Here is a 26,488-nt window from a genome sequence, read left to right on the forward strand (position 1 = left end):
ATCTCTTACTCTTGCTTGGCAGAACCTTAGTTTATAAAACAGAATTCCTGTTTTAATAGTGGCATTTAATCTTCTCAGTGTGGTATTTCATAAGATCACAGCCTGAGGTTATGCGACAGCAAAAGAGAAAGACTCTACACAGGAATACAGCAAGCATTTATTATATTCCACACCCAAAAGAAACATTCCACATTTACTCTTGTGGATAAGCATCCCAGGCAAGTAATACATTTACAAAAGGAATATCAAGCCCACAAAGGGGTTAAGAAGAGCAATAGTACAGGACAATGGAAAAGAGGGCTTTGAATGGGAAACGTACAAGAAATAGGCCAGCACGAACTTTACTAGCTAGCTGGCGCTTTGAATGGGGAGCAAAAACTGTGATGATAGGTAATGTTAGTATTCAGGCAGGCAGGGATACGTGCAACGGGGTGGGGTGGAAAGATCTCACATCTTTAATTATCCGAGACCAAAGTAACATGATCTGTCTATTGATCGAGATAAATGCCTGTTGTAAACATGTACTAGACAAACAAGGCTTTGAAATGTCAGCCTTAAAGGACAATTCCCTCAACTGTTGGGCTCAGAGTAGCCACCTCAAATTGCTGCCGCCGCCACCCTCTGGAACAAGGCTTTTTGCAGGCCACTGCAAATCCCCAGGGAGAGGAAGAGAAATGGTGGGCTGGCCGGTAACGTAGTCTTACCTGAGGACCTGGGTCTCCACTGTCACCTTTGGCTCCTGAACCACCAGGACCACCCTGTATGACAAAACCAAAGGACTGTTTCAGCTTTACCTGTCACATTTTAGAAGTATTGCTTTTGCACGGCTGACCACAATGGTATGGGACACTTTTGCACACATAATTAAAGTGCTAACAACCAAATGAGATTATGGTCCTATTTAGCTCAAAGCAAGTAGCATCCAAAACCTAAGGCTAGCTTTGTCAGCAAGCATGTATGTTGGGAGTGCTGTTCACCCCTCCTTTCCTGTTTTATTTGAATAGGACTTTATAAGTATGTCCTGTGTTACAAACACCTTGAATTTGGTTCAATATCGAAATGCTTTAAGAATTGGTGTTATATGCCCCGAGCAGGCTGCCCCTCTTGGCAACCTAAAAGCCACATTTTGCACCAGCTACAGCTTCCAATGCGGGTGGTGCTGTGGGTTAAACCACAGAGCCTAGGGCTTGCTGATCAGAAGGTTGGCGGTTCGAATCCCCGCGACGGGGTGAGCTCCTGTTGCTCGGTCCCTGCTCCTGCCAACCTAGCAGTTCGAAAGCACATCAAAGTGCAAGTAGATAAATAGGTACCACTCCGGCGGGAAGGTAAACGGCGTTTCTGTGCGCTGCTCTGGTTCACCAGAAGTGGCTTAGTCATGCTGGCCACGTGACCCGGAAGCTGTACGCCGGCTCCCTCAGCCAATAAAGCGAGATGAGTGCCGCAACCCCAGAGTCGGTCACGACTGGACCTAATGGTCAGTGGTCCCTTTACCTTTACAGCTTCCAAACTGACCATCATTACTGCATAATAGTAAGCCAGCAAACAGGTCCTTTGGTCAGTCTATCACTGCCAATGAAAGCTATTGCTAGTGAATCAACTGTGGCTTGCAAAAGGCATTCCTTACCATAGACACCACTTGCACCTCCAGAAACAGTGCCGGATTTAAGAGCAACCTCACATTATGCACCTGATTCTTTTGAACGAATGCAACCGCATCCATAAAAGGCCACCTACACTAGTGGCCAAAATTGTGAAAACCTTTTGGGGAAAGTATATTTCTGAGGTCTCGTGGTGCATAACACCTGATTGGCTCGCTAAACACATGCTCATTGGCTACATGAAGGAAAGCTACTGCATATGAAACTAAGCTAGTTATGCTTCCTTTTTCTGGTTATTTGGCTATAACTTTTGATAGAATAAAGATAAATGAACAAACTTTGTTGCATTACATTCTTCATTAGATTATCTTTCCATGGATATATAATGTTATGGTATTACTCCCAGAAAGTGGTGTTATGAGCCATCAAACCTCAAAATACACTTTCCCCAAAAGGTTTCCACAGTTGTGGCCACTAGTGTAACTTGTTCCTGGACCTAAGAACAACCCATTTGCAAAATCTTTGTCTTGTCAGGATTTAGTCTCCTTTCATCGGCCCCCATCCAGCCCTCCAGATGAAATGGAGAAATATAGTTGAGTTCCATCATCATACTGATGACAAAATCCCCAAACGACCACTCCCAGTGACCTCACATATATGGCCGACAGTATGTGGGACAAAATAAAATCCTATGGAATTTTGCAACACAAGCGCCAAAGGTCTGAGCCACAGTCTCCCAATGATACTTTTTGGAATTGGCCCTGTGAGTAGTAGAGGAACCACTAGATATTTGTACCTCCAACTTTTAGCATGTGGAGCTGATCCATCAGGATACCACCATTGATGGTAATGAAGAATGCTGAGAGATCAAAGGGAAGGAAGAGAATTGCACTCCAGCCTTTTTCTTGAATACCCCTGATCAGGGTGATCGAGGCTGTTGTTGTCCCAAACCCAGGCCTAAATAATGGGTCCAGATTATCTTGCCCTTACAAGAGTGTCTGAAGCTGAAGAACCACCACATCCATAAATATAAACTATTTGTGACTGGGTGGTAGATATCACAAACTTCTGAATTCAAAGTAAGGTTTTTGAGAAGTCATCACACTACAGCCTCTTTTAGAACAGCAGGCATCACCCGCTGGAGCAAAGATGCATCCCACACACCCATAAGGTGGGTGTTGATGGGGACCCTTCTCTGCCTGCTTTCTCCCCTCTTCCCAAAAGTGAGGTATTTCCCCACCCTTGAGGAAGCAGCAGAGATAAGGCACAAGCCATAAATCGAGCAAAGCAGGAAGTTCAGGTTGAGGAAAGTGGAGGATGGAAGTAGGAGCCCATTTTCACAGGTGCTTTTAAAAGCACATGACAGGATCTGGATTTTCAAAAGCATAATCATAGTTGATTTACGGGTATAAAATACTCATAGCTTTGCTTAAGAAGAAACTCCTTCAATGCTTTCTTATTGGAAATTCAGGCATGTATTTATGTTTCTGATAGTGTATTACAAAGTGTACTGAGAGGAAAATGAAAGCTTTTTTAAAAAAATCGCATCACATCATTTTTGCTTTTGTTCCAAATCAGAACAGCTGGATTTCTACAGCCTCCTAGTGGCTTAAATGGAAAATGGCAAAATACCACAATTTCTTTGCTAACCTTTTTAATATAACCCTTGACTCACATTAAGCTCTGGCTGAGATTTTGGCTGTGTCTTATAGCTTGCTAAACAAATTCCACTGAAAGCAACAGGTTATGCTTCTGATCAGATAAATGCATTTGAGATAGGGATATTTAACTGGATGCGAGGCGTCAATATATTACATGATCTCCAATGGTCAGCACAGCTCACCAGATATGAATTACACAAAATCAGCACAGCAAATCGGGTGGAGCTCTTATGCTAGGAGGTGGATCAGTGTTGCTTCCTGGGAGGAAGAGGGGCAAGCAGGCATGGTGCAAATTCACCAGCAGGAATGTTTGGTTGGCTCTACCAATGCATTTCACAGAATCATAAAATCATAACATTGTAGAGCTGGCAGATAGCCCGAGGGCCATCTAGTCCAATCCCCTGCGATGCAAGAATCTCAACTCGTGGTCTCCCATCCAATTTGAAACCACACCGGACCCTGCTTAGCTTTGCAAATGTGCTAGCAGTTTTATTGCTGCACCACTGCCCTGTGTCAACATCCCTCCACCTTGCCTCCTAGTAAGCAACCATCATCCACCTGTCAGGAAGCTAGCATAGCCTCTCTGCCACTTCTGATGATGCATGTGGTGGTTCATCAGGAGTTTGATGAACCTCTTGTTTTTATTTTCCTGTCCAGGACTGAAAATGAGGGAAATGCCAAGTCTTTGATAAGCTACTCTGCATGCCTGGTAGAATACAGACTACCCATGCATTGGGATCTTTAGATGAGTTCCTTCACAGAGTACTATCACTGTGTATTTTGTGTGCAAGGGAGAGGACCTTTTCGTGGTGGCGGGGAGGCATCTTGACTATGGAACACACTATGTAACTGGTGCTGGCACTACAGTCTTTTCTGCACCAGGTCAAGACAGTTTTATTTGCTCAGGTCTTTAAACTGGCTTTATGACCTCTGTCTGCTTTTCTGTTGTGTGACCTGTTGCCTCTCAGTTTTGAAAAATGCAAGGACATAAGAAGAGTTCTGATAGATAAGACCTAATACCCAGTGGCGTAGCATGGGTTGTCAGCACCCGGGGCAAGGCAAGTAATTTGCGCCCCCTAACCCGTGGATTTGCGCCCCCTAACCCTAACCCCCAGATGTTGCGCCGGGTGCGGCTGCCCCCCCTGCACCCGCCACGCTACGCCACTGCTAATACCCAATCTACTACAGTGTCCTTTTCTCACAGTGGCCAACCATATGCCCGTGGGAAGTCCACAAGCAGAATATCATCATAATAGCTCTCTCACCACTTGAGAGTCCCAGCAATGGGTATTTACAGGCATTCTCTCTATGACATCGTTGATGTTTTTATTGTACTGTATTGGAAACTATCAGGATGAAGGGTGGTTCAAAAAATAAATAAATACTCTCACACAAGCTTGGTAGGCCTCCTTTGGAACCCTTAGTCCACACAATGCCTTGCTTTGAAAAAGAAAATTATATTTTGGCATTAAGTAATAATAAAATAGGTCATTCAGCTTCCTTGGGATGCGTAGGCACTTTCAGTGATGGATTGCAGAGAGGCTGCCATGGTGCAAGACATGATCTGACACGAGATACCTGGAGGTTAAGCTCTGCTATCAGCAAGTACCCACAAGGTTATCCTGATAGTCCAGGACTGAAATGATAAAGGGGAGCCAGAAGGAGCAGCTCTGTTTCTCCCACTCCAGGAAATTATTTTCTGCAGCGTGAGCTGGTAGTGTAGCTACATCAGTATGGACCAGAAATATTCAGATGGAGAGCTTCATCTCACTAATCAGCATTTGTACTGATTTTAGAGAAATGCAACAGCAGAAGGTTGGAACAGTGGGCAAAACACTCTTCTGATGTCTCACATTTACAAAACAAAACATGATTTCCCAAAATGGGCCATGTGATGTTTAGGGATCTTGGCAGGGGACAAACAGAAGGAAGTGCAGTGCTTCTACTTTCTCCTGCTGTGCTATAATAACATTTGTGTCTAGGGCTGGCAATGTTTAGAAGAGGCTCAGGAACAAGCCAAGTCCGACTGTTAGACTTCCAATCTACTCAATTGCAATTTCTTTCCACTTCTATTACTTTATTTCACACACCTTTAAGTCTAACACAAAGGTGGGGTGAGGGGTGGTGGATGGTGATAGGAAAAGGAATTATCTGTGGGATTGAGTGTAGGTATGTTTGAACATTTTTAAGGATTGTATGAAATGTATGTTTGTAAATTATTATTTTTTTTAAAAAAGGAACAAGCCAAGTCCACATCAGGACTGGCTTTGCGGGTGACATTTGATAGGTAGGCGGGGCCATCCACCTGTCAATCACGTGATGGCATTATGACATCACCTGAGTCACAGGTGGGCAACCCAACTTACCTCTCAAAATCCTTTGTGTGGGGTTTCCAAATGACGGACAACCAGCTGGCTGTCAGGTGCTTGGAAACCTGTAACCACTTCAAAATATTTTTTGCAAAGGGCTTTAATACAGCCATGACCCTCCATTCCAAAATGACACATGAGAGTGACGCGGGAGCTGTCTGAAAGCCATTGCAAAAACACTCTTTGAAGCAGCTTTCCCTGCTTCAAACATCACTCCAGCTATTTTTTAAATAAGTGCGAGGCAGCTGAAAGCACTTTGCAAAATCACTGTTTGAAGCAACCCCCCCTTTAATATTTTTTTGAGGCTGCCTCAAAGAGTGAATTTGCAAAGTGCTTAGTGACAGTTTCTTTGCTTCCATCTGAGCAAATTAGAGGGGAGCGTGCAGCTGTCTTAAAGCACTGAAGGGAACACAACACTTGTTTCTCCTCTGTTGCCTTATTTAGAAAGGTAACACCCCCCCCCCCCACTTTGGAAATCAGTAAAAATTCCCAGAGATTAATCCAATTTGATGGGCATATTTTTCCTTTACTCGTGTGAACCCAGAGAAAAAGTCTGGGCTAAAAACTTCAGTCTAGTGCTATCATTTTCCTTTCACTGAAATCTCACAGGGATGATCAGAATAACAACTGAGGCACTGTGCTAGCCAACCTGCCTTTGCCGGTCAGAAACACTGCCTACTACATTAAAAACTAAATATATCCTTTCACTCTGAATGCTGAACTTCCTCTTGGCCTTTATGTCTATGTATTATATATATATATCCCAGGAGACTGCAGGCTTTATGCGAAGCCTGTAATCTTGGTTGTACTAACCATCATTTTATATTGTTGTAAATACACTTGGATAGCTTCTAAAGAGATAGTAACTGCTTAACTGGAGCATTTAGGTGAATCATTTGATTATCTCTCTCAGCAAAGTATCATTTTTGTAAAAGAGGAAACCATCATTAGGGGGAAATTGCTCAGGTGATTTGGCAACTGCGGGTCGAGTGCTCCGCTTTTGTCATTTAAACATTTAAAACAATGGCAAAACTCAGCCCTGTATGACTCTGGCAAAGAAGCCTGTAATCTTGCTCCACTTGTTATCTAAACTAGATATTTGGCCGAGACCTTCCAGGGTTTTTTTTATTATTATTTAAAGCTCTGCATTGAAATGAGTATCCTTCATATTTCTGAATATAAGCAGTTAGAAAAATGCCAGTCATTGTGATAGACAGAGACAGCTCAAATTTTCATTATAAAGACACTCAGATGATAACTGTGGACAATGATTATTTGTTTCTTAGTTTAACATACCACAGGACCTGGTCTTCCAGTGAGTCCCATAGGGCCTGGAGGTCCCCTCATGGCAATCTGTGGTTTGAACAAAAACCAAAAAAAGCATTCAGACATTCTACATGCAAACTATGACTATGTAAAATCCAAAAAACTTGTGTGCATGCAGTCCTAGGAATCTCAATCCATTTTTACAAAATCCACACCTAATGCTGTGTTTCTCAAACTTGGGTCTCCAGCTGTTGTTGGACTACAGCTCCCATCATCCCTAGCTAGCAGGGATGATGGGAGTTGTAGTCCAACAACACTGGAGACCCAAGTTTGAGAAATGCTGAAATTCATTTTTGTACAAAACCATCCCTCTTTCCAGGAGCTTAGGAGGAGGGCCATCTCTCTCATTGTCTCTCTGTCTCTGTGTCGGTCCATCTGTCTCCCTCTCTTTCTTTCTCTCTCACAAATTTCTCCCCATTTAATCCTCAGACCAAATCTGAAAGGCAGTGGTGGACAATCTGTGTCCCGAGGGACGAAGCAGGAAAGGAGAGAGAGGTAGCAGAGAGGTAAAGAGAAAGGGATGGTAGAAAGAGAGGGGGAGAGCAAAAAAAAATGACAGCAAGAGAGAGAAGGTGGGGAAGAGTTTTGGTTCTGTACCCACCCACTCTGGCCCGCCCACAACTGGTTTTGGCACTGGTCACTGCTGGCATGTTGCACCTCACAGATTTGCACACACATGCTGCCACCCCAAGGTGGACCTTGATAAAGAAAAATATCCCCCGCTGTAAGGAAATTCTAGCTTTCTCAGAAGAAAGTATGGGGGAGGAGAAATGTTGGGAACACAAGTGGCCTGTGAGGATTTATGGGGAAGAGGGACAGAGCTTCTTCTCTCAGAGGACTATAACCCATCACATTTAGTTTCTTAGACTGCATACACATCGTACATTTAAAGCACATATTCCCTCCCCACAAATAATCGTGGGTTCTGTAGTTTATCCCTCAGAGCACTACAGTTCCTGGGACCCCTAACAAAGTTCCCAAGGCCTTTGTGTGCTTCACTCTTACCCTGGCTTGCTGAAGAATAGCTTGTGCTTGAGCTTCCTGTGCCGAGATGGCAGGTCCTTTGTCGCCGCCACCGCCACCAAAGCGGAACTGTATATAGGAGGACAGAATTTGTCAGAAAAACGCATCTATCAAAATCAAACAGGTTAGACATAAGCCGTAATTGCCCAAGCTCTTGAAGAAATTGGCTTCTTCAATCAAAAGGTGGTTATTTGTATGCCACTTGGTCAGAAAGCTTCAGAAACGGTTACCAAAAATAGCATTGTTGTGGAGGTCGGACCCACATTAAGCTCATTTGAAAACAGGACTCATTCTGAGCACCAGACATCATCATGACCCTGGGGATGATGCAGGGAATGTGGTAAAGCTTTGGGGCTCTACAACCACAAGCCCATCCCATGTTCCTCCACCTCCTTCTCCTTGGCTATTACATATCTTCCAGCTGCAGCGATGATAAAGCAGGGGTAGCCAATGTGATGCCGTCTAAATGTTTTTCCACTACAACTCCCACCCATCCTATTCCACAGGTCCAGTGGCCAAAGATTGTGGAAGTTGCAGTCCAAGAACCTCTTGCGGGAGCCAGGTTAGCTAACTGTACCCTAAAGCCTTATTAACAGGAGCCTCCCGGTGCAAAGATCTCTGGGAATTGAGTCCTTACTGAGGACCTAGTAGAGCTCAAGCCATGCCCTGAGAAGCTTCTGAGGTAAGATTTATGTAGTCCCAGACAGCAGCTATCTCCAAATGCCTCTCACTGCCATCACCGCTTTTGGTAAGCTTTAGGGATGCCAGACTAGGCCAGAGTTTATGTAGGAGCTGAGCTGGAATCCAAGTTGAGTTTGGCTTAATAAGCTCAGTATTTAGCATAGGATCTTTCCTTTCTTTTCACTGTTCAGTTTAACTTGCTGCAGATTCAGATATGGACTGACTAACTTGCTAACGTAAGATAGCTGATGGTTACTAATACTGATTTGTAGTGTCGTTATCAGGAGAGCTGCAAGGCTCCTGCTTCTCTACCTCCCCTCTCCTCTATTTATCAAAGCAGCAGCAACAGCAGAGGAAGAATCAAGAATGGAAAGGCTGACAGGCTGTACGAATATGAATTCTCATTTAAAAATTGCAAATTTCATTCCTAAAGCACTCAGAACAAAGGGAAAGGTTTTGTTGAATCTAGCCAAAGGCATCGCCATAAAGCCTTTTTCTTTGTTACTACAATACATCATCGTGAACAATGGGTTAAGTGTTGTTTTTGTTCTATGGTTTGAATACAATGAAGGTTTCTGGCACAGTGCCAAGGAGGCTGAGCCTCCAAGGAGGAATTCTGTCATTACTATTATCTGACTCTTCAATTTTTACTATCTATCCAGCAGCCTGGATGTAGATGAAGGAGAAGGAGCTTCTGGCCAATGGGAGTTGAAGAGCAGCAACATCAGGATGGCACCTGCTTCCTCATCCCTGAACTTGGTGACCCATTCCGAAAAAAATGTCTGTGGTAATTACTCTACACCACTATCTCCATTTGCTTCTGGTGAGGATAGTGTTTGCAAAGCAAAACAAGACTTACCGGTAACATTAACATGGTACCTGGAGGTCCAGCTAAACCATCAGCTCCTGGGAGACCAGGACGTCCAGGTGGGCCCTAGGAGATGCAAACGAGATGTAGATATTTAAGTAATTGGTTGTAAATATCTAGCTAGCCACAGGACATATATTCTCAATTGCAGCCTCTTGCACATTGAAAACAGCCGCTAAGCGGTGCATTTCACCCTATAATTATTTAACACTGAAGGTTGGCTAAATTGCAGGAGCCACAAAAATGCAGAAGGCAAGGATTAGGACGTTCATTGTTCCTCAGCAGTGAAATTCTCCTTCCACAATGCTCTGTGATCATTATCATCAGACGCATGATCCACCCTTAAGAAGTACAGAATATACAGTTCCTTGCACAAGTTATTTCAGTTCCCAGCCAGATGGGCAATGTATAGTTGTTGTTGTTGTTTACTCAATTTCACATACACTTTCATACACAATAGGGACTAAAAGGAAACCAGGAACCAGCTTGGCCACCTGTCTCCCATCCAACTGATTTCTTTCTCCATGATTACAAATTACTAATATTTCCAGAACATCTAGTACTATCTCGGTGTAGGGTGGCTTTTTTTTTTATCGGAAGGAGCTGGGAATATCCCTTGCCTGAAACCCTGGAGAGCCTCCGTCAGTGTCACTTGGTGTAGAAAATACTGTTTCAATGTGGCACAGAAGTTCTGGGAATATATTTTTTTAAAAAACAAAAAAACTTGACTAGATATCAGAAGTGTTAGTGGAAGGAATTATTTTAATATTTTAAAAATAGTAATGCAAGACAGGAAGATGTACACTAAGGATGTAGTACATCCTTTCATGGAGATAAGCCTATCCTTATTAAAGCAGATCTGTCAAAAGCTATAAGGGGCTATTAAGTCAGCAGCAGACACTGTGGATATATCCATCTAGCATTTCAGGTATCTAGGCTGGCGCATATGTTTAGGAATAGGCTATGTCTATGCCTTTTAGACAGACATGTCAGAAATACTCTTCCATAACTTTGGCTAAATAGCTTCCCTGGTATACGTGGGAACGGGACAAATTATTCAGGTTGCATGTGGTTTGGTTAAATTTGCTTCAGAACAGGAAGCTATGCCTTTTGTTTGGGCTGCCCTCCTTAGGAGACTCTTGAGATTCCCATGGACTGCAAGAAGATCAAACCTATCCATTCTTAAGGAATTCAGCCTGAGTGCTCACTGGAAGGACAGATCCTGAAGCTGAGACTCCAATACTTTGGCCACCTCATGAGAAGAGAAGACTCCCTGGAAAAGACCCTGATGTTGGGAAAGATGGAGGGCACAAGGAGAAGGGGACAACAGAGGACAAGATGGTTGGACAGTGTTTTCGAAGCTACCAGCATGAGTTTGACCAAACTGCGGGAGGCAGTGGAAGACAGGAGTGCCTGGCGTGCTCCGGTCTATGGAGTCACGAAGAGTTGGACACGACTAAATGACTAAACAACAACAGCCCTCCTTATCAATCTGATCATTTCAGCCAAATTCTATGAGCTGACGCATGAGTTGGCGGCATGGGGTGTGCAAGAACTACTTCAGCAATGCAACCTTGCAAACCGGTAATGTTGTGCCGATAAAGTGAGCATACTCATGATGGGGCAGAGGGAGCGTAGCCTATGCCACTGATACTGTAACGAGAGCAGCCACTGTTGTCAATATGAAATAGGAACAATAAGCAAAGCCATTGCATTCCATAGAGACAAAGAGACATGATTGGGACAGGACGAGGGGGAGACCCATCAAATCACACTAAAAGATGCTTTAATGACTATTGGGTGCCAATGGACTGTCTATCCTGATACCTTTCATTCTCAGTCAGTGGGGTGTAGTGGTTAAGAGTGGTAGACTCGTAATCTGGTGAACCAGGTTCACTTCCCCGCTTCTCCACATGCAGCTGCTGGGTGACCTTGGGCTAGTCACACTTCTCTGAAGTCTCTCAGCCCCACTCACCTCACAGAGTGTTTGTTGTGGGGAAGGAAGGGGGAGGAGATTGTTAGCCGCTTTGAGACTCCTTCGGGTAGTGATAAAGCGGGATATCAAATCCAAACTCTTCATCTTTTTCTCTTCTTCTCAGGCAGAAGAAAAATTATCACACTTCACCAAGCACAAGCTGCCCCTGCAGCAAGTCTTTCTGCAACTCTCCACTTGGGGAGATATCAAAAGTTCCCCTTCCATCAGATGCAATGGGAAGCAATTCCACCAGATGCACTTCCTGTTCACCCACTCATTACTATGTTTCCCACACTGCACAAGGATATCCAGAGCACCGGTGGAAGAAGCCCTGAGGCCCTCAAGACATAAATTGACCCCTCTCTACTGTTTCCATCATCTCCACTGAATCCATCAGGTCATCTAGAGAGGGCAGGAGTGGCACAAAGGGCCTCATTTGTTAACTGAAGGTTGCAATGTGCTCTTAGGCCTCAGAGTCCCGGACGTACTGGGACAAAGGAGGCCTACTGCTATCCAGCAGCCTTTGTCCAATTCCACCTTTTCAGTTCAGTTCTGATGCGTCTGAAGTCCGACCTGCGACGGGCCCAGCTAGAGCTGTCAAAACCACCATCAGAGCAAGTCCCACCTCCCTCAGATTTCAGAAAATTCTACTATGCACCTGATGCACTGAAGTTAACAGTTACAATGAGATTCAGGTTTCTTAAGGCATCAGACCTGGCGTCCTTGCCTTAGCTGACATTACCAAGGTTTGGGAAGTTTATTTCATAAACTGGATTATATGCTTCTAACCACCCAGTTTGGGACATAATGCTTTCCTCGTGCTCATTTACAACACACACCAACTTACCCTATCGCCTGGGTCACCAGGAGGTCCAGTGGGGCCTTGTGTTCCTGAGGGACCCATAAGACCCTGTGAATTAAAAAAACAACAACATTGAGTGGTTGTGCTGAATCACTTTCTATAGTAGTGGTTCAGACTGTGGCCAATTTTGGATCAAGGACCAGCAACGTGCTTTCTATCTGAGCCAATTATCAGTTCCTCAAAAAGAAATGCACAACGATGTAAGCAGCCCACTTTCCAAAAGCCCCAATCTATTTTCATCAAAAAACCACGTCTTACGTGGGACTCATGAGCTGCTATGCAAAATATCTGCATTCATTTTATTACAGTGGTATTGAACACAGTTAATACTACCCCCAAAAAATATTTTGTTTTCTTTGGGAATTATTATTTTTAAAAAAAGAGAAATTTAAAAATCACATATGTACCGGAGGTCCTGGAGGTCCTGGTGGTCCTTCAATAAGCATCCCCTATGGAAAGAGAAAAGATTATACAATTTTGACTGGATAAAGGGCAAAAAGCAAAGAGTACATCACTAATAATTAGCACAAAATCCACACAAATAAATCAATTTAACTTCCATATCTGTCATGTGTTGATTATTTTGCACTTATTAAAGGGCCATTGCTCTAGTTTGCACATCACATTAAACCATAGTTAATAAAGAAGTAGCATTTTAGTATATGCTGCTGGAATTTAAGGATGTGTTGCTCTTCCTGCTCCTCTCCTGCAGTAATCTGGCTTGTTGTTAAGGGCAAACCCAGGCTCATTCTGCTTTTCCACCAAACAAACCACAAACTGTAAGGGGGGGGGGAAGGCTTTTGCTCATTCACATTAAATCACAGCTTCTGCTCTAACGTGACATGTGAGCCAGGTCCACTTCGCAGGCCACAACCTGTATTTCACAGCACATCAGATGTGTGCTTTCGGTACAACTATGCATTAAAAAAAGCACTTTTCACAAATCCAGCTGGGACACAATACTTTAAATGAAGCATCATTTAATAAATCCACTTTATGGTAAATTCTGCCTTTTCTCAACAGGAAGGTTATAAAGTGCTTGTTTGAGACCTGGGTTGAATATTCTTGGTCCCCAATGCAATTGCCTATGAAAGCACACAGGACAACAGATGAGAGCTTGTAACAGCCAGGGGTTGCGGAGCAGCAGTGGTTTATAAACTGGGGCTTTCAGTGTGGGTGCACTGATGCTGCAGTACAGTTCTGCAATTCTCCAACAGATGGAATTTTTCAAATTATGGCACTGAAAGTCCAATATCCAATTTCCTGTCCCTTCACACAATCTTGCCTTGACTGTGATTCAGGATGCAACAAATATCTGCCCATGTTGATTTTCAAGGTGAAAAACGTGTTTTGGAGATACTAAAGTTATTTTCTAAACTTGCAACATTGAGAATGTTTTCTTTAAAAAAACAAAATCCTAAATTTGTTTGCTGCCATTGACCAACATATCCTTTAGTGCTCTGGCACCATTCCCCAACACCGCCACCAACCTGGACTGGTCACATGGCTCCTCCTGGCTAGTCAGTGCAATGGTTTCTGAAAAAGGTAAACATTTTCGTTGCCCTGAAAAATCTCTGTATGTCTTTCAATGAAGTTTGAAGTCTTCATGAAAATCAATTCCACTTTCAGTTCAGTCTCAAGTTACAAGCTCCCACAAGCAATCATAAGAGAGACCAATAATTCTTCGGAACTATGTACAGTGGTACCTCTGGTTAAATACTTAATTCGTTCCAGAGATCCGTTCTTAACCTGGAATTGTTCTTAACCTGAAGCACCACTTTAGCTAATGGGGCCTCCTGCTGCCGACGCACCGCTGGAGCACGATTTCTGTTCTCATCCTGAACCAAGGTTCTTAACCCGAGGTAATATTTCTGGGTTAGCAGAGTCTGTAACCTGAAGCGTATGTAACCTGAGGTACCACTGTATGATAGCATATTCAAACAAATAACTCCCTGCATGGTCAATCTGTTGTTGGAGTATACGGCATCAAACTGGCAGGAAATGGGTTGTATGACTGAAAGCTTCAGCATGGAAACCAACATTCATATAGAAAACAACTCTGTTAGGGAAGGGAAGGCCACAATCTTACTCCCTTGACCTCTTGGTTTCTACACATAAGGTTTTCCCCCTTTTATATAGGCATTCAGTCATGCACTTCACCCACTGCAGTTTTAAGTGACACACTACAGGACAGTTTTGCCATGGGATGAGCTGTTTTTACTGAGACCTCCTGTTATCCATCAAGGGCCTTTTTTCTGGTACGTCATCTGCCTTCAGAAGCTGTCACAACAGACAGGAATCCAACAGGTTCAGCATTTTCATACACAAAGTGTAACCATGCAACCATGTTGCATTTCTGCCTGTATACAATTGTTTGTAATGTGTCAATAACTCTCTACTATGTATGTGTATTTAAAAATAAGTTATGCTAAGCGCAAGGTAGGTTATTATCAGACAGAAATTCTATCTACAGTTACCTCTGGGACTTACTTATGAGTAGCATGTGTGGGATCAGACCACGTCTGAGTGATTTGTAGTAGTGCCCCTCTATTTTCTCAAAAATAAGGCTTGTTGAGCTTAATGGGACTCTCTGCCTGCTAAGTATGTACAGAATTGCAGCCTCAATCGCTTTGCAGATTTGGAGAAAATACTGCAGGCACGAAACTGTTGAAGGAGCTGCTTTGTGGACATCCTTTGGGCTTTGAAAATCTTTCTTGCAGAAACTGAACCGCAACTAGACACTTATTGCTTCAGTAGTATTTTGTGTTGCTTCAGAAGCTGCCTTACACTCACAGTTGTGTTGGTTTAGAGCGGTTGTGTTTGCATTGCCTTCCTCACACTGCCAGGGAGCGACTTTGCATGTGTCACAGTATAGGGCTTACAATAGCTAGGAGACCCAGACGTTCTGCGGGACACTTTCGTGCAAATGTCTTCCCTTATTATTGACAGCATGTTTCATCTCTGGCTTCTGACTCGACTGCTGTTTCAGCTGCACCATCATCATCTGTCACCAGTACAAATCTATCCATGCTTCTTCTGTAGGAGATGCTGCAGAAGGCCAGCTCCTGGCTAGCCATGGAGCCACCATTTAGAATTAAGAGGGGTGGTGGATTTGAAAGTGAACTCAGTTTGGAGGGGTGACGGAACAGAGGCAAAGCCAAGCCTTCCTCAGAATTCAAGCCAGGCTTGCACCTTCCTAAAAACATGCCTTGCCAAGAAGGAGGTCCCAGTGGCTGGGAAAGGTTGCAGCAGCAATGGAGCTCTAATATTTTAAAGGCTTGCCTGTTTGCCTGTGGAGTGTCTATTAATGCCAAGATAGGGGCCTGTAGCCTACAGTGCCTCCTGTAAAACCACTGAGCTGGGAAAATACTGAAAACTACAGCATTTTCCAGCATTCTCATGTGGATCCTGCAGCTGAAAGATGAAGCAGCAATGGAGCACCCATACCCAGACAGAGGCAGTTACTTCCAAGTAAGCTTGCACAGGACGTGGGTGGCACTGTGGTCTAAACCACTGAGCCTAGGGCTTGCCGATCGGAAGGTTGGCGGTTCAATCCCTGCAACGGGCTGAGCTCCTGTTGCTCGGTCCCTGTTCCTGCCAACCTAGCAGTTTAAAAGCACGTCAAAGTGCAAGTAGATAAATAGGTACCGCTCCGGCAGGAAGGTAAACAGTGCTTCCGTGCGCTGCTCTGGTTATCCAAAAGCGGCTTAGTCATGCTGGCCACATGACCCAGAAGCTGTACGCCGGCTCCCTTGGCCAATAAAGCGAAATGAGCGCCGCAACCCCAGAGTCGGCCACGACTGGAACTAATGGTCAGGGGTCCCTTTACCTTTACCTTTTAAGCTTGCACAGGAAGTTAGGTTCTGCTGAGCTCTGCATGGTTTATTTCTGAAAAGAGCATAGAAAGCTGCCTTCTACTGAGCCAGACCACTGACCCATCTAGCTCAATACTCCTTTCTTCAATCTGAGGTCCTTCAATCATCACCTTTCTTCAACCTGAGGTCCTCCGGGAATTTTGAGATCCAGCTTCCATCAATCCAAGCCAGCATGGGCAATGGCTAGGAATGATGAGATTTGCAGTGCAGAATATCTGAGGGGCACCAGGTTGGGGAAGGGTTATTGGCAATGATTTCACTCAAAAGAACTTCGGAATGCAACACATGTGCTCTATGGCCTTTCCCCAGTGCATAAGATTGCGTTCTGAAATAAAGCTGTCAGACATAAAAGACCAGGATGTTTTTAAAAAGGTATTTGTGCCCCATTCACATCCAGCAAACTTACTACTTGATCAAGAGCTGAACATGCAGGTGGAAACCGACCCACGAAACGTCACAGTCGCTCACTTCTAAAATACTCACAGGTTCAATCACAGCTGCTTCGCCCTTCTGTCCTTTTTCCCCATAGGCTCCATGGCCATTCACCTGTGGAGGGAAGATACCAAGAGGCAAATATATTAGAATGTATGTCAGGCCCAAAGTCCCCTGCTACAGTGAAGGCAGGAGCATGGGGTGCTCTTTTGCCAGAATTTGCAGCTCTTATCTGAAGATATGCCTGTCCAGCCAGTCATGACAGTGGCCAGTGCCCATCCATCCAGCAACTTGGGCCACATAACTTGGGCCCTGATTGGCCCATTTAAAGCTGGCTCACTAGCCAGGCAGTCACATCCCCATGGCCACAAAAGTTGGGGGGAATTCCCTATCTGCTGTCGGGAAGGAGGCGGACAGCAATGGTCTGCAACTGATGCAACGGTGAGCATCCATTGTGTGGCAATGTGGAGATGAGCATAAGCATTTGGATCACGAGCCCAAAAATAAATATGGAGGAGGACCCTGAAAGTGCTCAATTCTCACCACAGCTGCATTGGTTATTTCCTGCATTATACCTTCACAAACCAAGGCTGAGATTAGTTTCCAGTGTGAGTCAGAATGGATTTTAAATGTGTCAAATGATGTTTAGATTGCCCGCATATATCTCCAGATGAAAACTTGACACCAGATAGTAGTGTGAGTGAAGTTGCAGTTCCCATGGGCTATGGCTTTTGTCTGGCAGTTGTGGAGGAGAAGGAACCTGCAAACCTGTTTCGAGTTAGTCATGTCTATTATTTTCAATGGGTCTTCTATGAGTAGAACTAAGACTGGCTTTTGTCCTGTCTTTGACTAAACTGAAATATACGCTTACAAGTTCAGGACGAGATCTTGTGGTGCAAACGAAGAGCTGTAGCCACCAATTTATTTATTTATTTAGATATCCAAGCAACTATATTCCCTTACAAATGGCAATCTGCCATTTTTGTTTCATTCCTGCAAGCATAATTGAGAAAGCTGCTTGTTTATCTCGAAGAGATTAAACATGAGTAGAAGTTCTTTATTTTTTAAACCCCACCACCTCCGCTTCACCCCAGGATTGTTCCATGAATTCAAAGAAAAAATTGCTTTGGGCATTGGCTGTCTTCCATATGACAGCCTTGACTCAGAACAGATCAGTTACAAGATGTAGATAATATTGCAAATAGGACTGTAGGTGCCAAGCTGTTTTTAGGTCAGAGGGTGGGATTTGAAGACAAAACATATTGAGGGCTCCTTTAATGTAAGGATGCAGTTCCCATCATCCATGGCCATTGACCATGCTGAGTGGAAATGACAGGAGATGGAGTCCATCCACACAGTTTTCCCATCCTTGTTTTAGTGGGTCTCCTCAATGCGATATATGGAAACTGACTAGGATGAGGTTTGCCTCCTCCTCTACTTCCAGCTGAAATCTTAGTGAACATTATTGCTTCTAGAACCTCACGACTCCTTTCTGGTTTAGTTGGCCCTCAGGTATAAATAATAATAATAAATTTTTATTTATACCCCTCCCTTCCTGGTTCAAAAAACCAGGCTCAGGGCAGCTAACAACAAATTTAAAACACTTAATTGATGCAAGAAAAAACAGCATAAAATACAGTATAAAATGTGAATAACAATAAATTCAGAATTCAAAAATCAATTTAGGGGGGAAATCCATCCAATAAACACTAGATGATCACCAGGGCTAGCTGGCTAAATTAGTCCTATTTGGGCCAGTGAGGAGACCCGGAGAGAATTAGTTGTGGGATCCCAGAGCGGGTAATCTTCATAAAAAGGGGAGGGGGAGGGAAGGAAGGGGAATAAAAGATCAGGCTAAGTTCAAATTGAAAGCCAGGCAAAATAGCTCTGTCTTACAGGCCCTGTAGAAGGAAGTTAAATCCTGCAGGGCCCTGGTCTCATGGGACAGAGCATTCCACCAGGTCGGAGCCATCACTGAGAAGTCCCTGGCCCTGGTGGAGGATAATCTGACTTCCTTAGAGCCCGGGACCTCTAAACTATGATTATTCATGGACCTTAAGGTCCTCTGCGGGGCATACCAGGAAGGCGGTCCCGTAAATACTTGTTTCATTTTTATAAAGCATCTACACATGCAACACCCACTCCCAGCTGTATAAACTGCCAATAAAGTCCCTAAAGTCCCTACACCAGTGGTTCCCAACCTTTTTTTGGCCAAGCCCCACCTAAGCATCTCTAAATCCTGATGCCCCCCCATGACAATAATAATTCTTATTATTCAAAAAGTGAACACCTATTCATGTGGAGGAAGCCTAAAAGGCCATTCACTGTTAATAACTCATTCCCAAATTGCCCCCCTTAAAAATCAAATTGCCCCCCTGTGGGGCGTGTGCCCCATGTTGGGAACCATGGCCTTACACCCACCACACAGAGGTGTCATGTTGCCTATAGGTTTTTTCTACCCCTCCTAATTGTTCAAAACCAATTAATATGTATTTTTAAGGGGCCAGGGGTAGTATTTCCAAAGGTACTGTACCGTGATGGCAAAGTATTTTTCTGTCCCCACAATGCCCCCAAATCTTGTTTTGATTTTTTTAACTAGTTCAAACTAACCACTCCCATGGGTCTCCCTCTGTGACTCTGTGATTCCTCCACACCTAAAATGTGTCCTTAAAAAAATAAAATAAAAGTCTATACCCGCTTCAGACATACTCACTTTCACATGTGGGTCCCATAGGGCTGCCTATGGGTCAGTGCAAATGTTGGCCTGGAAAGGTTTGACCACCACTGCCATAAATAGTCAGAAAATGAAGACAGCTATGTTTTGCTACGAACCACTTGCCACAGTTAAAGAGCAGCTTGGATATCCCCAACTTACGCTTGTTTCTGTGATATCGGTCTCTGCTGGAACACCAGGCCCAAACTCCTCGTTAGTAGGGTTGGTTGGCTTCTCTTCGTATTCTTTATATTCATAAAAATCATATTCGCCTACTTCTCCATCTACCACAACTTCAGATTCACTGCGGTCTACTCCTCTGTTTCCATAATCTGTTTCCTCAGTTTTTTTAGTCTCAGAGTTATACTCCTCTCCTGTTACGTATTCTTCAGCAAATACTTCTTCAACAGGATTTTGCTATTCACATAAGCAGCAAAGGTTTTGGGAATAGGATGAATATGTGGATTACTGTTAGTAAAGCAGTATAAGCATTCAGTAGATTTGAATATAATGGCTGATGAAATAACACAAGAGCGCTGGAATCTTTTAATTTGCTCCTGAAAGACTGGGAAGCCAGAGTTTCAGGGGTATTAAAAGATAACCCAATGCACATACCTGTGTGCAATGAAATCAATGCTTTCATAAACATTCATTATTATTACTATTATTTCATTTGCAAAACCATTAAATGAAACCCTGGTTCCACTGAACTACAGTATTTAGAAATATTCAGTTCAGTATGACCATCAATCCAGACTTTCACTCACTGATTTTGCAGTATATGCCAAAGCACAGACGCTAACGCTGTAATATGACATCTTTATGCTAAGTACATCAAAGTTTTCATACTTGGCTTCACACACTTTTAAACATCAGCCTCACTGTTGAAAAATACATGAGGGTTTGCATCCAGTGGTGTTACTCAGTTAACAGAAAGGCTTCCATCAGTGGAACAGAGAGAAAAGCCATTTTCAGAGACTTCTCTCCTTCCTATGACCTCACCCATTCACCACACCCATTTCAATGTGCCCTGGAGGATTATGTGGGGGAGGGAAGAGGGACATCACTGAAAATTGCCCCCTTCCCCACTTCACGGGGAAGGAGTAAAGCCAGGAACTGATTTCCTCCACTTCCCTCAGTCCTGTATACCTGAAGGAGCATCTCCACCCCCATCGTTCTGACCGAACACTGAGATCCAGCGCCGAGGGCCTTCTGGCTGTTCCCTCACTGTGGGAAGCCAAGTTACAGGGAACCAGGCTGAGGGCCTTTCGGTAGTGGCGCCCTCCCATCAGATGTCAAGGAAATAAGAAGCTATTCTATTTTTTTTAAAAGACATCTGAAGGCAGCCCTGTTTAGGGAAGTTTTTAATATTTAATGCTGTATTGTTTTTAACACTCGATTGGGAGACACCCAGAGTGGCTGGGGAAACTCAGCCAGGTGTTTATATAAATATATTATTATTATTATTATTATTATTATTATTATTAAAAAGTCTTGCAGTCAGCTGACCAACACCACTGTATACAATACAATCCCTGGAGTACAAATTAAAGGGGAAAACACAAAAAGCTGCAGATTAATCATATGTGGTTAAATAACTTTTTGGTTTTAATGTGCGATGATTTCATTTGCTAACATATGATAAAACTATTATCTCATGGAAATTTTAAAACAAGAGAACAGAAAAAGAAATATTTCTAATAAATGCTATTTTGTAGCATTGCATTGTTTGTACACTTAAAAGTGTATGTGTCTCACAGACAGAAAATGGTTTACAATGTTTCTACATGTAACGTTCAATACATCTTGAAGGCTCAGGACATCCTTTCTTTTCTCAATTATGAGAACTGTGTGAAACCAAGCAGTTAGCTTTTAAGCACTAGCATTATTTGAATAGCATTTTCTTCAAGATGCCCAGGCCATAAAAAAAGACCCAACTATGAAAGCATTTTAATCCACTTTCCAAAGTAATAACCTTTGCATTTTGTCATTATGTACTTGAAACATGAAATTGTTTACAAGAGCAGCAAATAACTTGCAGTATAATGCAAAACCTTTGGAAAACCATGGTTTTATAGCAAGTCGATATTTACGAAGCAAAATATCCACATTCATAAATGTCAGTTGATTGCACACTCCAAATTTCAACAGAAAATGAAGGACAGTTTTGGAGAATTTCCAATAAAAGGCGTATTTGAAATCCTAAGAGACATATTTGCAATGCAACTTGATTCTACAGACTAGACACAGACCTCCCACTCTAGTAAAAGACATCTACATATGAAAGCATATTGGGAGCCAATGGAAACTGACCAGGTATGGATGGATCTGCATATGGATGCTCATCCACACGGTGTGGTTGATCCAGATGGCGATTCATGCATCCAATTCATCCCCATTCACTATATGGCATGAATGAGGTGCATGTTTCCATTCACAGTGCTATGTGTGTGGGAAAATGCATCCTGGCCACCATCTTGGAAAAGTACACATTGTTGTGCATGGGGCTTTGGAATTTATGGAGGATAGAGTTAAAAGCATTATCAGTAGGGTGGGGAATCAAAGACCAAGTTCAAGGCCACCTGCTTATGACCTTTCTCTACCTCCACTCACAATCCAGTCACTGCATTCTTTTCCATTAAATAATTGGCCTTGTTTGAGCTATGCCTCTCTACCTTGCAATGCCAACAGACACTAAACTAACCCTTCCTTTCATCCTCACGCCACGGAAATCACAAATATGGGCAAGATGCACAACATCAAAACATGTATATGATTAAACTCTGAGAGCTTCTTTTTTGCAATCTCTAGGTGTTATTTTTCAAGCAGAACTGAAAGGCGAAATGCCAGACATTGGAGTAAAACTGTGCATTTCAGGAACGTGGCACAAGCCACTTTGGTCTTTAGAGGATCTCTCATAAGACTAAATGAGGGCAACCGATTACGACTTGGTAAAAGTTATTGACTAAGATCTTTTGAAGTATCCTTGCCTGTATACTTTTCCATTCCTCATTACCTCATTTGGTCCCGTCGTTCGGCTCGGAGTCTCAGTCTGGTAGCCCTCAGATGTCCCATAGTCAGTTTCAGCCACATTATATTCATTATATTCATCGACAATGTTGGCCTGACAGGAAAGAGAACACAGGACATTAGCCACAAAAGAGGAAGGCAAATGGGCAGGAGGAATCTCTGTTCAATTGGGTTGTGGTATTAGCCAAAGGTGAATTCATCTACTGGGGGTTAGAGGCAAGCTACTCATTTCTCAACATCACAGATCTTCCAGGCTTGGTCGAGGAAAGATCTTGATTATTTTTTGGCTACCTTTACCCCTAGTTTGCTTTTTGCTGAGGCTTGATAGCTTTTCTTCTTCTTGGATGAAAATGATTCATATTTTTTGAGTGTGAACTTTTGGGAGTTGCTCTTTGAGTTAGCAGCCACTGTCCTCTTCTTCTTTGGGGCTTTTTTCTTTTTCTGAAAAAGGGTGTTGAAAGATGGAATGGGAAAACATAAATGAATGAAAGGGGAACAGCAGTGAGGTAGGAAAGGAAGCAGAGTAAGTCAAAAGGCTTAAAACTAACAAACAAATAGATAGATAGATAAGCAATTGCTGGTGGTCTTCTGCTCTTCCACTGTTGAATTAAAATGAGATTTAGGGACAAACAGGAAGGCAAGAGAGAGGTGAAAAGGAACAAAAGGCTTAGCTAACACAAGACACCACATGACAAGACCACAAGGGAGATGACAGGGACGTCACACAACACACACAGCACATGCCGTTACCTCAGTCTGTGTGACAATCTCGTCGTACAGTGGGGGTCCCTCTGTTACAGAGTCAAGGTCTTTATAATCTTTATAATCTGGATCTCCATAGTCATAGTCATATTCAATTAAATCTTCAGTTCCATACTAAATTGTGAAAGGAAACATACCAGGCGTGGCTGTGTTAGTGGCCGCAAACTATATTAGCAGTCATGGAAAGCTCTTTTACTCACTTGGAAGAAAAAGTTAAGAGAAGTAAAGCACCGAACTTCTATTAGCAAGATCTCCTTATTTTCTTTCAGATTTATATAAAATAAACATGAAGGTAATGAAAAAGCAAGGAATAGTTGCATTAAAATGTTATCTTTTACCAGTGCTACTTTTTTCTAGAAAAAGAGGTGCCGGAACTCACCATGAACACCTCTTAGAATGGCAATGGCACACACCTGAGAGGTGCCGGATCTGAGTTCCGGCAAGTTCCAGATGGGAAAAAAAAGTCTTGCTTTTACAGCAATGCAACCAAAGGATGGTGGTTTATGACCTGGTTTAGAATTGGCCGATATTTAGTTACATAGAACACCTGTGATAATGCATGGGAAAGTTTTTCTTATGTTTCTTTACTGGTGTTAGTTAGCTGGCAGGTCCTATTGACTACCTGTAAGAAACATATTGTCAAAAATGTCCTTCAGTTCCCACCACTAAGAAGGGTCAATAAAAATGCTGCTGGATATGCAACAGACAAATCATTACTCATCGGGGAAGGCAAACATTTAAATTGGAATAGCAGCCTCTAAACATGCAGTGCTAGCATGCCAACAAAATTATCTGACATGCTAGCAGTGCAGGCGAAAGGGAGAGTGGACCAAGTGAGATGTTTCAATTCAAGACTTAAATTGGGTGTAATAAGGGAGATGGCAGAAAATCACTTCAGACTGCAGGTAGAGGATTGCAGTGTGAATCCTCGCACACATAATAACTCTATTCAGTGTCATGCTATTGAATCACAAGAAGAGGGAGAACAGATCAGGTTTGCTTAGGGTTGCCGTATTTCAAAAACCAAAAATCTGGAAACAAACTTTTTTGGCCTAAAGTTGTTGAGCTTTTGCCCACAGTTGTTGATGCCTAGACATTGTTTCCAATGGCTGGATCCTGGGAATGTCCGGAAAATTCAGGACATATGGCAACCCTAGGTTTGCTGGCCTGGCACCACTCCCTCCACTGCACCTTCCCATGTTTTGGAAGGGGAACATCTGAAGATGGGAGTCTCCAGTACCCATTAAGGTTCCTTGACTCATTAAGAACTCTGTGTGATCAGCTTTCAGAATGAAGCAAGGAGCCTCCACCATGGCTTCTCAACTTCAGAAATTGTCCCTCCAATATGTGACGAGGACTCAGTGGAAGGGGTGGAGGGTCAGTGAGCACAGATAGAGAGCCTTAGTTAACCCTGGAGGGCAAATGTTTAAAATGTACTATGTCAATATCTCTTGCTTTTTCATAAAATGCAATGACTATGTAAGAAAGCTTGCATTTCTAAAAAGAAAATATGGATTATTTTTCAATAATTCAGCAATTTTACTCTAATGCGCATATTGTTAATTCCCAGGCAAAAATAAAACAGAACACTTTCCCCAGACTTAATTATTAAGCTGCATTTTAAATAAATGCTGCATAAGTAAACATTTATGTGAGGAAAACACTGGGAAGGCTCACAGATGTGTATGTATGTGTGTGAAACTGATTTAATTTTATTCAAATACAGAATGCTTTTTAAAACCATGTTGACGTCCAACAGTGAATACCCTGTCACTATTATCAAAATGGAATGCCACACTCTGAAACAAAACCACCCACCTATCCACAAAATATGTCCACAAAATTAGAAATGAACGTAAGCCCTGGTCACTTTTTCATTCATGTAGACCTGACGTGTGGATTGGGGATTGCGCTCACTTGCTTCACCCTTTAATCTCCATGAGTTCACCTGATTTAGGATCATCTTCTAGGGATAGCACATTAAGTTCATCAAAAGTTGACAGATCTTGGCCTCAGGGTTGCACTCTGTCAATTGAGAATGTGCTTTAGGCATAAATCAGCTTGGATGGAGATATGTGCATGCATAGACATCTCTTGATATTTTGCATGGCTGGAATACTGTACAGTTGGGAATCTTAGGTGAGATAACCACACAATATTCTGGAGGCAGACTAGAGTGAAGATGTCTCCATTCCAGTCTGCCAGTCTTGCCCCGCCCATTTAAACTGCCATGATTGGCTGGTTTTAAATAAAAGCTTTGGTGGGCAATCCCACAAGCCTCCACGGCCGGTTGAAAAGGATTCCAGTGACCAGCCACAAGGGGAAATGGTCTATTTTGTGCCCCAATGGGGAAAGCTGGGCTGGGCTGCAGCCAAAGTCCACCTGCAACTCAGGTGAGCGACCATTCAGCACAGAAGCAGCATTCCTGTGTACAGCAGCTTATTGTTTCCCTCGAGGCCCTTCAAACTCGAGAAGCCTATGATTCTTTGAAATCATTTGCCTGTGGAATTTCTGCCTGCTCCTATAATGTTAAAGGCACAGAAGCCTTGCTGAGAAATTTTGGCATGCCCTGTCTTGCTAGTATATAATAAATGTTGAGCAGTTGTAGCTATAAGATGATTATAGCTATAATGAGGGTGGTAGTTGTGGCATTTAACCTGGGGCCTAAATACTATCACAAGCCTGCCTATAGAGTCTGACGTCTAGCCCAAAAAGACTTGTCACCTTTTTATGGTCCCAAGGAACAGGCAGCTAAAGCTACATGGGCCCACAGATATTATAAAACTGGTCAAAACCTGCCAACCATCAACCAAGTCAAGATGTAATGAAATCAGAATCTATCAGCCCTAAATAAAATCAAAAGAGGAACATGCATCTTTCCCCACCAAGTTCTTCAATGGTACTTAACAATTTATAATGCACAGGTCCGAGAGTTTCAGTGTCAAATTGAAATATGCAAAGGAGACGTCTTTACACACGGCACATTTCCCTGAAGGTGATTTTTGAAAAGCACAACTCCATAAGAAATAGTTCCTCTTGTGTCGCAGCCTCTCTGAAAGCTCTATTGATAGAGAACAAATAGGTTGTGTCTGCAGAGGAATGTAACACCTCAGTGTCTGTCTCCTCTGGCTAGTCAGCCAAAGAGGTTCAATTGCATGCATTCATGTGCTTCTCTGGGCAAACAAACAAAAATGAATGAAAATTTGTCACTGACGAAAACTACATTGAGCACACTACAATCGTTTTATGATGGAGAAAAGCATTTAAGTGTGACAAACAGATATAGTACTTTTTTATGGCCGGGGTCAGATAT

General features: G+C 43.0%; 1 protein-coding gene across 4 annotated transcripts in view; it reads right to left on the reverse strand.

The window, feature by feature from the left end:
- COL11A1 (collagen type XI alpha 1 chain) overlaps positions 1 to 26,488 on the reverse strand; it is a 258,210-nt gene that overhangs the window by 139,318 nt on the left and 92,404 nt on the right. Inside the window, exons 6-16 of one of the 4 annotated variants that reach the window (XM_083743155.1) lie at positions 23,164 to 23,289; positions 22,711 to 22,854; positions 22,400 to 22,507; positions 19,546 to 19,800; positions 16,722 to 16,784; positions 12,771 to 12,812; positions 12,349 to 12,411; positions 9,518 to 9,592; positions 7,960 to 8,046; positions 6,925 to 6,981; positions 705 to 758 (exon numbers count right to left, since the gene is read on the reverse strand). In XM_083743155.1, the coding sequence (XP_083599281.1) occupies positions 705 to 758; positions 6,925 to 6,981; positions 7,960 to 8,046; positions 9,518 to 9,592; positions 12,349 to 12,411; positions 12,771 to 12,812; positions 16,722 to 16,784; positions 19,546 to 19,800; positions 22,400 to 22,507; positions 22,711 to 22,854; positions 23,164 to 23,289 (1,074 nt within the window). The remainder of the gene's footprint in view (positions 1 to 704; positions 759 to 6,924; positions 6,982 to 7,959; positions 8,047 to 9,517; positions 9,593 to 12,348; positions 12,412 to 12,770; positions 12,813 to 16,721; positions 16,785 to 19,545; positions 19,801 to 22,399; positions 22,508 to 22,710; positions 22,855 to 23,163; positions 23,290 to 26,488) is intronic. The other 3 variants (XM_083743153.1, XM_083743152.1, XM_083743154.1) reach the window with 3 other exon arrangements.

This window comes from Podarcis gaigeae, assembly GCF_964106915.1.
Source record: "Podarcis gaigeae genome assembly, chromosome: 6".
NCBI classification, from domain to species: Eukaryota; Metazoa; Chordata; class Lepidosauria; order Squamata; family Lacertidae; genus Podarcis; species Podarcis gaigeae.